The 15,462-nt window shown below is 38.2% G+C and overlaps 1 protein-coding gene across 1 annotated transcript; it reads left to right on the forward strand.

Annotated features, from left to right (window-relative positions):
* Nucleotides 1-1,861: 1,861 nt before the first annotated feature.
* On the forward strand, nucleotides 1,862-11,367 carry LOC306909947 (uncharacterized protein). Its single transcript, XM_079484101.1, has 5 exons — nucleotides 1,862-2,008; nucleotides 7,756-7,836; nucleotides 8,034-8,119; nucleotides 9,467-9,585; nucleotides 10,459-11,367. Exons 1-4 carry the CDS (start codon nucleotides 1,930-1,932, stop codon nucleotides 9,539-9,541), a joined length of 321 nt encoding a protein of 106 aa, XP_079340227.1. The 5' UTR covers nucleotides 1,862-1,929; the 3' UTR covers nucleotides 9,542-9,585; nucleotides 10,459-11,367.
* Nucleotides 11,368-15,462: the final 4,095 nt, after the last annotated feature.

Genomic DNA, 15,462 nt, shown 5'->3' on the forward strand with positions numbered 1-15,462 from the left:
GTGATGGATGTTTTATAAACGTGGGATATAACGCTGGATTTGCAGATCGTTTGAAAATTATAGATGGAGCGGTCTGAGTGCTAAAAGATGCCGGACGTGAACCGTATGAGGTAAGTGAAACTAAGTCATATGTCTGTGTTTTGTTGGCAATCGGTCCATACGTGCATTCTGAAAACAACATAAACTTTTAGTGAATCAACAGTTATGCAGGGATAATGGGACGATGTATTGTGTGCTTGTGATTTAGTTTCTCCCCCGAACACCCCCAGGAGGTCGTCTATTTCCAGAAATAATCGTACAGCTTTCATAAATGGGATCAAACAAATAACTCTTCGAAGATACGAAGTATGCAATATTTGTAAAAGTAGTTTTTCATTCCCTAAAATATATAAATAAATATGTAATATATATGAATTTGTGGCTTGCACATTATACGTGGCTCATGCCCATTTTCCACCAAATGACCCAGACAGTCACTACAAAGTTTTACATTCTTCTTAAAGAGAGCCATCTCAGATTTCAGCATAATCCAAAGGCGTGTCTGCAGCCCGTGGGCACAGCCTGATACTGTCACACATGATACAAGGCAAGGGCTAGGTCTGCTTTAAAGCAAGAAAATAAATCTTAACTGTTTGCCTTGTCTCACATATGCACAGCTCACCCACATGATCCCACAATCCAATTCACACAGCTGAGGGTTCTGAAGAGGGTTCAGGGCCAAGTCTCAATGACTCAGAATGAGAACCGGCGAAAAAGCTGCGTCAGTACTGCAAGACAGGAAAGAAAGGTTAAAAGGGGAAGAATATTCATTCATTTAAGTACTCCGCCAACAAACACCCCCTGCGCTTCGGCCCTTTCCTGCCGTTGATGTCCATCTCTATACCTTGAGACTCTCCTTTAGCGCCTGCTGAGTAGTAAGGATGGGCTAGTCAAAGCCCCCCTGCCTACACGCTCCAGAACTCAAAAACATCTGGCACTTGGCACAGCAGAGTGCTGTGGGACCCGCATGCAAATACATTTAATCGGGCTTCCTTTTTTACATAAAGATGTATGAAATACTTTAAGTGAAAATAAAACCACAACATATAGTGTCCACGCTTGTAAAATTAGACTTTAGCAGCCAGTCTCCACATGGTAATAGCGTAGTACTTTGGCGTGAGGGCTTGACATGCGCGGATTGTTTAAAGATCTTCATGGACCACACATTAAATGCTTTTGTTAAAGGGATAGTTCCCCCCAAAGAATTCTGTCATCATTTCCTCACCTTCGAGTTGTTCTAAATCTGTATACATTTCTTTGTTGTGATGAACACAGAGAAAGATTTTTGGAAGAATGCCTGTCACCAAACAGTTCTTAGAGCGCATTGACTCCCATGGTAGAAAAAATTACTTTATATTTGATTTGTTCTGTGGAACACATTTTTGGGTGAACTATCCCTTAAATCCATCTGATTTTGAAACCTACTTTCCAACAACTGAGCGCACAGCAGGCATCGGCATTTATCTTTTATCCTGATCAGTCGACAATCAGCAGACACAATACCGCTGTCACACAGCTGTCTGGATGACGTTCAGATCTGCTGACCTACGAAACGCTTCGCTGACCTCACAGTGGGCCCTACGACCCACATCTCAAGACCTGGGTGACCGCATTATCTTTATCTGCAAAACAGTTTCTTTTTTTAAATAATTTCATGAATTAGTAGATCTCCTCTCAATCCACTCTCTGGCTTGAGACAGCTGTATTATTTAAAGGAGGTGCTAGTTTACAAATGAATGGGTTTTCTAAAACATGGGAGTTCCCACCCCCTCTTTCTCCTTCCTCCCACCACTTCTCTTAGCTGTTTCCTCCCTTCACACACGCCGCAGTCATTCAGAGGCACAGCGTATAGAGGCTGCACATACACACAACAGCACGTTTCGGGACAACATGGCAAGGATTCCTCACCCTTGTGTGACCATATCAGCGTGCTTGGCAGGAGCTCTCTTACTGCTGCCACTCTGCTGGGGTGAGTGCTTGAGTGTGTTTGCGAGAGAGAACTAAAGCTTCTTGACTGATTATTACTTTAATGAGAGAAGTTGTTGCGCGTGAATGTTTGGAAGTGGCAAAAAGTTCAGATCAGAGAGAATTGTAAAGAAAAGTTTGGGAAAATTGCATGTGCTATTGTAATGTGCACAGTCTGTTGTGCTTAATGAGTGTTGACACACAAACACGTGTTTGTGAGCCATGCAGAGACCCCCTGACAGGGAAGGTAAGTGCTGGGGGCATCTGGTTTTGATTTTGATCAAACGTACGAAAGCCAGGCAACCGTAGCTTCAGGCAAATGATCAAATCTTGTTATAGATCTGTAGCAAGAAACTACTTGTCAGATAACTTCTAGGACACTTGACAACTGTCAGAGAATGTGTTTTCTAGTGATTCGTTGCTTATCGTGTGTGCAAAAATATTAAGATATGTTATCAAAAGGAAAAAGCTAAACTTCTACTTAAGGAGATAGTTCGCACAAAAATCATTTACTCACTCTCTTGTCATTTTAAACATGTGTGACTTTCTTTCTTCTGCAGAACACAAAACAAGATATTGGGAAGAATTGGCTCCCATTGTATGTCAATGGGTACATCGACATTCTTCAAAATATCTTCTTTTGATTTCTGCAGAAGAAAGAAAATCAAACAGGTTTGAAATGAAAAGAGGCTGAGTAAATGATGACAGAATCAAAATTTAATGGAGTAAATCTGCTTATTTGTTTAAACATGTAAATTTGACAATTCCCAGGGAAGTGAAACAAAAGATAGTGCATCTTTATTGAATTGTTTAATACTCCGTGCATTAGACACTCTCCGGCATGACAGAAGGCCCCAGGGGGTTATAATAATCTCGAGAGCAATGCAATGTGTTCCCTGCACAGCTGTTTTCTGTCTACATGTTTGTAAAGAGCTCATGATCATAGCCCTCACTTCCTTCTCTTGTTCGGTCTACTGTATTGACCTACAACAGAAACAAGCAGGAATCTGGTCTTTTGTGTAGAGGAAGTGACAGACATGCACAACATCCATGACTTCATTGTGGAAGTGTGCATTAATAATACAAATATGTTATCTTGTTGATTTGGAAAACGCATCTGCCAAATGTAAATTTTTACAGTATATACTTTACAGTATATAACTTCAATACTAATATTATTGACAGTCAAACTTTGTAAATGCCAGAACTGCTGTTGGTGAACATAAATGTCCCAATTGAATGTTCGCTTTTAGCAGCGAGTTTATGCTGTAATGCGTTAAGATTGAACACTTGGCAGACTGTACTGGGACTGTGCCCAGTAGTATGACAGACTGTGCCAGGAGCCTGGTGATTTTAGGACTTAATCACTGCAAAAAAGCGGGAATAAATAAAAGAGATCAGATGAGTAACATGTGTTCTGTTCTTTCTCTTGGACTGACTTCATTGTCAGCCTTGGGAAAAGTGATAAGCGGAAAAGTTAGCCAAACTCATTATGGGAGTTTTACCTTCAGGATATTATTATAAGTGTTCATGCTTCTTTTGACATTTGTTTAGGATAACATCTTGAAATCACAAGTTTAGGGGGTTTTGAATGACTTAAGGCGATAACTCAGTGGTCGCTCTTGGTGGGAGTTGGGGGTCATGTTCCGCCTGACTTAATTTCCCAGTTTACAGCAACAGTTATGAAATGTTTAAAAGCACATGTAAGAGTTTAAAAAATTTAAAGGGACATTTCGCCTACGAAGGAAAATTCTGACAAAATGTACTCAAACTGTTGGCATTTCGAACCTGTATGATTTTCTATGACAAAAAACGATATTTAGTAAAGTCTTGGTTATCAAACAACAGCGGTACCAAGGGGCGTCACAAATGGGGGGGAAAGGAGGGTGACTGAGTACTGTACATAGGGCCCTGGCATGTGAAGGCCTTGAAGTTCCTGAATTTATATTTATTATTATTTTATATTTGTGGACCTGTGCAACTTCTGTTCGGCGCTAATTTTGAGAAGCTTCGGCAGACCTCTGTCATGCCTCACACAAGCACAGAACACATGCAACAGCGAACTGCATTATAGGCTGTATGAATGACGTGGACCCACATCACTGCATTCTGTTATCACTCTGCTAGAGATCTGTGTGTTCACTGACTCACAATAAATGATCGATAGTCTCATCGAATGGTAGATGAAGTACGAAACACTTACAGTGCTTGATCTGATACAAGTAGTATTTGTGTAGTTTGTTTTTAAGTATTTGTGGCAGAAGTGTATTGTTTTAGTTTCTGATAGTGGAGAGGCAGAATTTATGGAAGCCTGCTTAAATTATTGAAATCAATCTCGGTGGTATAAATTATCACCAAATTCGCTTTTCTTAGCCTCCACAAAAATAAGGCAGGAGACTGTGAGAGTATTTTTCAGCAGACAAACAAAAAAATTGTTGGAATTGAATGTAGCCTACAGGGAAGCCTGCTCACCTTAAAACAATAATTTGAGAAGAATGTAGGTTTTGAGGTAGCTGGTCCTGAGCTGGTTTAAGCTGGTCCTTAGCCAGCTCAGGACCAGCTTAAACCAGCTCAGGACCATCTTAAACCAGAACATGATCAGTTTAAACCAGCAAATGACCAGCTTAAACCAGCTATCAAAACCGACCTAACCAGCATATGCTGTTTTTTTTCAACAGGGTAATAAAAAGATGTGCTAGTGTATTAAGGCTTCTTATTTTTTTAATCAAATTTAGAAGAGAGGAGAGATTTCTTTAATGAAAACTTGATTTGGCATTAAACATTTTAAGAAATATTAATTGTAATATTTTGTATTGGTCTTTCCGCCCTGTCCATGTAGCTCAATTGCAGACCATGGCCCTAAAGATGCCAAGATTGACCGAAACAAGCAAACTGATAAATTGCATACTTCAGAGGACATTTGGTTGCTGTATGTGACTGGTGCGACCAGATTGATTTTTACCTTTATACTGAGTGTAAGAATTTAGACCAAGGCCAAACAATATGTTGACCTCTAGACACGTAGAATGCTTTTCACATCCAAATAAATCTTAGTAGTACTGACACTGGGAGAACATGCAAGACATATAAAAGCATTGCGAGTAGAACCATTGCATGCATCTGCAGCACAGCTCTATTAACTTTCCTCACTAAGGGAGTTACACATATTCAACAGGGCGTGTGAATACCTTCACCCTAAAACCCCTGCAGCATGCTTACCCCTCGCCGACAGAAAGACAACCCTGTTCATTTTGTTTCTTTATTTGGCAACGTTATCTGATTAAAAGGTCACAACAGTGTTTGGATAAGAGCCCTTCGGGAAACTTTGTGGCACATGACCCAATTGCTGTAGTCTCTCATTAGATGGGACTTTATAAGTGAAATATTTGTACTAGTGATAATCTATTTTAAATAAACAAACTCATCATTTATAAAGAGACAAACCGCAGATCTTACAAGGCATCCCACTGTCAGCTAACAGTATTTAGGCCTGTGTGTTTGTAATACCACTTGTTTATCGGTGTTGATCCATGTATTAACTCTGCCCTGTTTCCCACAAATCTCAGACGATGGTGAAAGATTGACTGCTTACAAATAATTAGTTTTGACAAGGCAACAGTTTCCAAAAACCATTTAACGCATCAAAAACATTTTGCACGACATAAAAAATATGAGATCTCTCTTTTCATTACCTGCTATTTCAAGGGTGATTTAAATGATAAAGTGAGGGAGGGCTGGGAAAAGGTTTAAAGGCCTAATGGTAGCCTCTGGCCATAGGCCAAAAGCAAAGTGCAGCAAAACATTTGAGTTTTTATTCCATTTAAAAGGACAGTTCACCCAAAAAAATATTTTTTAAATCATTTACTCACCCTCATGTCTTTTCAAACCTGTATGACTTTATTTGTTCTGCAGAATACATAAGAAGATATTTGGAAGAATGTTGGTAACCAAGCAACACTGGCCTCCACTGACTTCCACTGTATAGACACAAAACCACTGAGACTTTTCTCAGAGTCATATACAAATTTTAGATAAAAGGCAGTAGATTAAAGCAGACATAATTTGAACTGATATCTTTAGGGTGTAGACCTGTACCCTATCACATCTTGTCTATGGTTGTAAATCAGACAGACATATTCCGTATCCTGTTCTATTTGGACATATGATATTTACCAGTCTAAAAGCTTCAAAAGGTAATGGAGTCAGAAAAACCCAGATAAGCCTGAGGCCTGCGAGGTGGGCGTGTTATAGTACATTCAATTCCCAGCCATGATATCTTTCACATATCCCCTCAAAAGAGAATCAAGCTGATCTTCCTAAAACAGCTGTATACATGAGTTGGATTTAAAAAGGAAAGGCCTGGCAGACTATTTGTTCAGCCTGGGGAAGTAGAATCACAAGGTCAATTCTCATCCTGTACTTTAAAATTAAGCTCTCGAGGAGGGTCAGTACTTCAGGGCCCCATGTGCCTCCAGAGGCTGTAAGTCTTATAAACACAGAGACCTGCTTTAGAAGATTTCCATATGATCCAAGAATCGTCCAGAGACTGATGTTTTTTACAGTACCAGCCATGTTATTTCGTCATGCTGTCATCTCCGGCTGATGCTTCATGTCTCATGGTGGCCTGTTCTTGTCTCATTAGATATTATGAAGCACTGTCTCGTGTGGTCCCCTAAAGCAGGAATGCATTTGAGACATAATTACATTTCTTTATAAAAAGTTTTGGACAGATGTTATTGCATGAAACAACAAACTGTAACTCTAATCTGGGGCATTAAATGGCCAAACTTGATGCAAATACTTCATTGAAAAATATATCTGCATACCATCAAGATATTTTTGCATCTACTCACTACACAGATGTCACTATTGTCTCTCCATTCATTCTCTGGTAATCCCACAGTATCCCATACATCAGATGAAGTGAAGACAGGATACATGGAAAGAAAGAGTGTCCTGGTGAATAGCTCTAGCTGTCTCACATAACTGACGGATAGTATGTGAGCAATACAAAAATCTCAAGTTACCGACACTGTTTCTTTTCAATGGGAAACAATGTCCTCTCTGGTTCATAGAGGTGACTGAGCTGTGTCGCGCAGTAAAGATCGGAAGATAAAGTTCAAAGAGTTCATTGTGTTTGTGAAATGAAGATAAGTCATAACTGATGGCTAGCATGCTCACCGTTCGACTGGTGTAACGGAAATATTGTTATATACATTTTTTATCTAAGAACAATTTAACACGTTCAATTGAGTGTTAAAACAGCATAACACATAACAAAATAAAATATTACTTATTTCATTGTGGCCCCGACTTATCTACATTATTATATATATATATATATATATATATATATATATATATATATATTGTGTATATGTATATATGTCTTTTCTTCTTTATTTGTGATCTTTTCTCAGCAAATATGTATAATCCAATTCATTAAATGTTTCGTCATTTATATTAAAGGATCACTTCCACCAAAAATGAAGATTCTGTCTTCATTTGCTCACCCTTAAATTGTTCCAAATCTGTATACATTTATTTTTGCGAACACAGACAAAGCTATAGTAGGAAAAATTACTTTATAAATATGTTTGTTCTGTTGAACACAAAAGAAGACATTTTGAAGATTGTTGGAACGCAGGACTGACTATCAGTGTTTATTTCTAATATTGTAGTCAATGGTGGCTTAGAACTGTTTGGTTACAATAATCAAATAATAATAAATAATATCTTATGTCTTTGCAGGTGACCAATTTGATTTCGACTATGATTCCACTCATTCGCCGGAGTACTTTGACAATTCATCAATCGAGTACAGTTTCTACAGTAGGTTTTCAACGGTTTCATGTTGTCACTTCTTGTAAGGGGGGGGGGGTGCTTTTACCAAACACTTTATATGAACGTTGTATCTCAGATGTATATACAGTAAGTTCTCAGTAAATCAGAGGATAAATTACGTAAATCATGTGCTGTGGAATATTCAAGTAATACCTGTGTCCATTGTGTTTTTATGGTCTCACCAGGCAATGGCAGCACTGAGGAACTCGAGAAATTTCTATTGGCAGGAGGGACAGACACTGGAGAAGACACCTCCGTTGTTATGAATCAGGTATCTCCTGAATTTCTCTTTCTATCATACGTGCTGGTGTTGATCAAATCTAAGCAAACTTGAAACATGTTGAATACTCAAAATGCTCAGATTTCAAACAAGTAAAACAAATTCCTGAGTGTTGTCTCTTATGAGATACAAAGGCTCTGTCTCTTTGAGATAGGATTTCAAATGAACGGCTGGTTTGCTTTACTATTTGTGTGGGTGGACAGAACTCCTCCACACGACACTGTAGAATACAAGGTTCCAAATCACCACCCTTTCATTAAAAAGAAAGAAAATTAACTTTTAATTGTTTTTAATAAAACATATTTTTTAATCTTTTGAAACACATTAGCAAAGCAAAGAATACCACTGACCTATGATAATATCCAGGAAAAATAACTTTTAAAGTGAATTGAAAAGCATAATCCTTCCATAAAATGAATTTATGCTTCATGGAGATTGAAATTATAGTTGCGTAATTAAAAAACGCTCTCTCTATATATATAATATAATGTCAGCAATACATGCTGTGAAAATATCACAGTGGAGGGGATAACATTCATTTCCAATTAAATGTTGCTAACTGAAATGCCATTGAGATATCACTGCTGACCGAACACTCCAGCATATGAACATGAATGTAAACAGGTGCCCCTATTATTTAAAGAATATGGATTCCTCTGAGAGCTCCATCTGCTCCGTATCCTCATTGAATTGGGAAGTTAAACAATGGCTCTGCGTTCAAGGAAGGCTTGTGCACTATGGGGGAAATGTGTAAATAGGGAACGGCGTCCTTTGATCAAACCCGACAGTACCGCACTATTTATCAGTCTATTCAAACATGCACAGTTCATTAAACAAGCCCTAATTCTACTAAGCCATCTGAATTCCTGACATTACATTTGTAACATCTGCTTTAAGAACTAAACTTAAATAAACAAGAAAACACATTGTCACATACGGTAGAGAGAGCAATGAAGAACAAATGCACACGATCCATCTGAACTAATACATGTATTCATTATTCATACAGCAGTATCCGCTTTATTATCTTATATAATTGTGACTACAGCTCAAGGAACATAAGAGAAATGAAAATCCAACACAAATGTTTTGTTTAAGTCATACAAAAAGATGTGCACGTCCAGCTGAAAACATAAAATAAATATAAATCTAATATTCAATAAATCACACCTTATCAGGTTTCCTTTCATTACGGATGATGTTTATTTCTTTCTTTTTATAATAGAATTCTTCACATTAAATAATCACCATGCCAAACCTCAGGCCTATTTGATATTTGATTATTTGGACTAAGAGTAGCACATCCTGACACGATTCCTGTTTTTTTCACTGTTTTAGGCATCTAGGTCAACATCTGCATATTTACTTCTTACTCTGTTTATGATGGTTTATCAACTGCTCAGACTACTATAGAAGACACTCAGCATTTCACAGAACACTATCACACATCTGAAGAGGTGAGTAACATGAATATAATGTAAATGCCACTTATGTTTTCTCTTCAATATGAATGCATTTTTTGCATTTAATAAAATACGAACTGGGCAATTCCATGCAAATGTCACCATGAAAATATATTTTCCAAATGGGAACATAAAAATGAATATATAATAATTATTTCACGTTCTTCTTCATTTGTTGTGTATTACTGCTTTTGATTTGTGCATTTGAATTCACAGAAATCCTACAAACTATGTTGTCTCTCAAAAACTGTCCTTTTTTGTCACATCCATAAAGCATGTATATTTCCATCATCCTAAAAATGAAACATGTATAGACAGATGTTTTTCTGATGTTTAGAGACTATCAACAGGGCTTTAGTAAAAACAATATTGAACAGAAGGTTCATTGTTAATAAATACATTCTCTGATAATTAATATTTCAGTAAATATAAAAATATTTAGTTCATATTTCTGATTTGGAAACGTCAAAACCATAACAATGGAACTGCCCAATTATGGATTATATATATATATATTTTTTTTTAACAAATGTAATGTCTGCTGATGTTGAAAAGAATGGGTCTACCCCGCTATTTACAGCCAGAAGAGGGTGCTCAAGCATCGATGGCATCATTTTGCAAACAGTTTTATGGAATGTGTGGGTGTAATAGGATCAGCCAGAGCACATACTGTGATTTGAAATGTGTGTCAGAGTTGAGTTTTCTCAGACTTCTTGACACTCATTAAAAGTCACTGCATCTTTCCTATGGCTTAATGCCCTGCTCTTTGCTCTCCACCCAGCACTCACGAAATATATGTCCAATAAACAAACGATAACATCTTTTAATACTTCACTCAGCGGCTTTCTGTTTCTCCAATTATTCTAGAAGTCCCAGAGGAAGAAGAGCAGATGGACAGATAACCTGGACCTTCAGTACAGACAGACACGCATACATGTGTACACCCACAAAGAGCAGAAGCAAAGACAATATTGAGTAGAAAGCATCCATGGCCAACCACCACAACGCAAGCTGTTCGTGAAAAGACATATTGTTTTGCCTTTATCGTTGCAAAATTGAACACAAAAAGCACACTATCACAGGTCACATAGGCTAAATCAAAGGAATACAGCATATAAATACGAAATGGGGCTAAACTAAAAGACAGATTATTTTGTGTCTATTTTGTCAATTTCTGATTCATACCAAAAACCTGAATAACAAAAACTTGACTTCTCTGTTGTTTAATGAATGTAGAAATTCATAAACGTGCAAGCTATTCAGCAGCTATTCCGCATCATGTACGACAATATAAAACCATATGTCTCTGTTTTAGAGACTTTTTATACAATGTGCATATCTGATTGCCATGAACATTTTATTCATTTGCAATGAATTTTTGTCTTAAAATGTCAGACAATCAATCAAATCAGTGGACATCGCGTGTAAACAATTGCCAATGCCAATTTCATATTTTTCGTATATATTAATCTTGGATTCGTCTTATGCTGTTGCAGAAAAACATAATTGTACTATAATTTCTAGCCTTTCGGTATCCATGACCTTTCAAAATTGGCACTTTTCTTAACCACACTGTGCACTTCTAAGCCTCACTTCTGCCTCAGTAATCCAATTTAGGACAGCAGCAAAATGTATTTGTAATGGATGTATTAATATTAAAATGTTTGTATTAGCAATAAATAAGAGATCGTGCTCTAAACCAAAATGCACATGAATTTGTGAGCCGTTTTTTATATGTTGTTACATACACTGAATAAATATTTTTTCAAGTAACACACTGTTGTTTTACTGGTGTCCTTTGATGGCTGAGATCACAAAAGTTCCAGTCCTTCTGGATTTTCTTAACATCTTAATGTCATGATTCTCGTGGTGAGACACGGACAGAGGACCCAGGTGCAGACAGCGGGTAACAAGGGGTTAACGTATTTAAAAAATAATAACACAAACACCCACGAGGGGGTAACATAACAAAACATGGATACAATAACATGACAGGACTAACACTAACTACACTTAAACAAGACTAAAATAAACTTTAAACATTAACTACAAAACTACACATGACTAAACTAGACTGACAAGAACTCACCACACAACCACAATGAACCAGCACAAGACAGAAGACACAAGGGCATTAAATAAGGGAGCAAATCAAGAGGGGAACAGGTGTAGGGCATTAATCTCTGAGACCAGAGAGAGTGTATGTAAGACCATAACAATAATTGCCTCTCTCCACGTTAAACATGAGGTTCTGTCATGATCCTGCCACTAAACCAAGAGAAACATGACATGATGCAGAAGAATCATGACACTTAATGCATTAAAATACGTTTTTTTATATTTTTTAAGGTAGAAAGCACAGATTCACATGAAAGTTAACTTAAAGGTGAAGAAGACTAGAGCCAACAAAAGAAGCCATGCGGCTTTTAAAGTAAAATGGCCCAAATGAACAAAGCTATACAAATATTTGTATGAAGTCAGCGTGTGTCATCTTCAGGTTTATTCAGAACAATCACTACATAATCGTGCTTGCAATGTCCCTATCAATTCAATAATGTCTGAACACCCAATGTACTCCATTAAAAAATAAGCAAACACTCAAAATGTTTAAATCAGAAGCAATGGAATCATGAATATGGAAACCGTTCCTATAGTATTCAGGATGTAATCTCTACATTTACCTGTATCACGTCTCCGGTGCAGACAGATTGTTCTGTATTCACAGCCATACATCTCATGTCTTCCTCAACAAGACAATTTCGAGTCACGTTCTGTCAAATAATCAATGGTCAAACAGCATTATCCAATTAAAGTGCCTGAAAACATGTATGGCTTGTATCAGCCTACCTGAAGCTGCTCAGATAGTATCTTGTGGTGAAGTATGAAGACATAAAGAGCACTTTTCACCTCCGGCTCTTCTCAGCACTAATTCATTTACCTCCCGTCAGCGTGTATGAATCAGATAATTAAAACTGCTGCAGAAATGTCATGCAGGCAGCAGTACCTGCGTCAGCCCCCTTTCAGCAACATTTGCTAAAATTTTCATGGCTTTTAGCCGCTAACTCTGCCATGAGAGAGAGGCCTCGGTCAATAGGTCAGTGGGAGAAAACGAACAGAGATGTCTGAGGTGTTTATAAACTGAGAATAAGTTCAGAAACAACATCACGCGGTGTCAGCGTAATGACGAAAGCGGTAGGCCTATCTTAAACGGATCCTTATCGTAGCTCCTTCAGACAGTTTCTTTCTTTTTTTATTATTTTGACACCGCGCCGCTGATGTGTGCTTTCGATAAAGCGAATCTGATCCTCTTCGTAATATTAGACGTTTTATTCAGCCTGTGTTCTCTAACCAAAAGCTGAATGGACGTTAAATGAATCTGAATGCATAAAAAAAGTCGTGTGTCAACTAATGCCAATCAGTTTCACCGGAAAGTAGCAAACAAACGCATGCAGCACGCTTGGAAAGTTGCAAAAAAGTCGCTAAATGCATATTTAGCATATTTATGACGCCAATGCGTGACATTTGCATTCAGTGGCGATTTGCAAGCGCATCGAAGTCAGGACGCGCCGTCAGCTTGTAGAAACTTCATATATTTTATAAAGAACAAATCTTTAGTTAAGATCTGACAATGTTCAAGTTCAATGTTCTAAACGTTAAAGAGTCACCTAGTTTGTTTGCACTTGTTGTATTGTTTTCACTTTGGGTTCTAGAAAGGTGCTTCATAAGTAAAATGTATAATCATTATACCTAAAAAAAATTCAAATAAAGAATGTAGGTGTGGATGTTTGAATTAAACAGTGGCATTCAAATTTATGGACAGTTTTGTAAATTCTGAAGCAGTTCCCTGAATCATTGCGTCAGGTCTGTAAGGTCTCCAATTTATTTGGATTCCAGATGCAGGTCATACATTTTCAATAAGTAAAAACTGCGTGCACCACAAGGTTACTGTGTAAGCCAGGTGAATAATGGTCTGACACTCCAGAGGTATGAAACTGTGGCAGCTCCAACACTCCTGAATAATGCAAGAAGCATCAGCACACACATATTAACACACATCTATACACATAAAGCACTCAATGTGTTTACCTGAAAGACGAATATTAGAAACACATTCTTTAGCAAATAGCTAAGTGTTTTAATAATCATAAATTCACTTTTTTATTCTGGTAGAATGGAATATCAGTTTCTGTAATATTTAGGAAAAGCATAATTTATATTTGAGAAAAGTATTACAAATCTGAACTCTTAATAACAATAATAATAATTAATTATATTTAATATAGTGCTTTTCTGTGTACTCAAACCGCTTTACATCAAAGCGGAAATCTCCTCAACCACCATGTGCGGCATCCACCAGGATGATGCCACCGCATCCATATTCCACCAGAACAATCACCACACACCAGCTTATTGAGTTACGAAGCTAATTTGTACATATGGAGATGTTTGGGAGGCAAATGGGCGATTTTGGCCAGGATGCAAGGGTTACAGCCCTACTCTTATTCGAAGGACATCCAGGGATTTTAATGACCACAGAGAGCCAGGACCTCAGTTTAACAGTGCTTTTGTCCCGTCACTATACTGGGGCGTAAGGACCCGCACAGACCACAGGGTGAGTACCCCCTGCTGCCCTCACTAACACCTCTTCCAACAGCAACCGATTTTTTCCCAGGAGGTCTTCCATCCAGGTACTGACCAGTCTCCACCCTACATGGCTCCAGTGGGCAACCAGTCTTGGGCTACGGGGTGATATGGCTCCCGGCCAACGCATAACATAACAAATCTTAATTTTCATTGAAAGACATTGGAAGATCATGGAGAAGTCGAAAAATTGTTGTCTCAACTAATGGTGTCTAAAAACACGGTCCATATCTGACCCAACCATGGGTTAAAACAACACAGCCTCAGGGACGGACTTACCCATTAGGCAAAGGTAGGCAATGGCCTTGGACCCCGAGCTACCAGGGGCCTCCAAAAGGCAAGGGCCTCCAATAGGCAAGGGTGGACTTAACTAATAAGCATAGCTGCGGGGAAGGTATGCAGGGAAATATTTTTTTTGGCGAGGGCTGAATCAGGGTTTGAATCTAGGGTGGGGTTGCGCATAATTTGTCAGGGTGTCATGGAGGGGCACGCAGTCCACTGCTCACCACATGATCACTGGGGTCCCTCAGGGATCAGTGCTTGGACTGCTTCTTTTTTCCATCTACACAACATCCTTGGGACTCATACCACAATTACTCCTTCCAAAACAGCCAGGAACCTCAGAATCATATTTGATGAACAGCTGTCCTTCAATGATCACATTGCACAGACAATGCGGCCATGCCGATATGCCTTATTCGAGATTAGAAAGGTTGGACCATATCTCACTGAGCATGCAGTGAGATATGGTCCTTCAAGGTTGGTAATCTCAAGGTTGGACTACTGCAATGCTATGGTTGCTACTTAAACAAAGTAAAACCCATCTCTTCTGTGAATACTTGACAGAAAAAATTGAAGAAAAAAAACTAACCCTCTCTCTTTCTCTCAACAGGTATTGGTCTGGCTCTGAACTCTCTGTAAGTCCCTGTGGATAAAAACGTCTGCTAAGTGACTAAATGTAAATAATTTATATAATCCCTGCAAATCTAGCTTTAAAAATGCAGGAGTTTCTGCATCGTTTGTACAGTATTTGCATGATCTCTGATCAAATCATAAATTATATGTATACCTATAGTCAAAGCACAATCTGCTGTATATGAAACTACAAGCTGCTCGGCGGGATCTAACATCAACCTGTAATAAACCATGGGCAAACCATTCATCACGTGTAAACATAACTTTACACTGCACTGCGACAACACAAAGAAATCAAACTGTACACATAACTGT

The sequence above is a fragment of the Barbatula barbatula genome (genome assembly GCF_947034865.1).
Source record: "Barbatula barbatula genome assembly, chromosome: 21".
NCBI lineage: Eukaryota > Metazoa > Chordata > Actinopteri > Cypriniformes > Nemacheilidae > Barbatula > Barbatula barbatula.

Coding starts and splice junctions, on each gene's coding strand:
- LOC306909947 (XM_079484101.1), top strand. CDS start 1,930: ATGGCAAGGATTCCTCACCCTTGTGTGACCATATCAGCGTGCTTGGCA. Junction 2,009..7,755: donor ACTGCTGCCACTCTGCTGGG/GTGAGTGCTTGA, acceptor ATGTCTTTGCAG/GTGACCAATTTGATTTCGAC. Junction 7,837..8,033: donor AATCGAGTACAGTTTCTACA/GTAGGTTTTCAA, acceptor TGGTCTCACCAG/GCAATGGCAGCACTGAGGAA.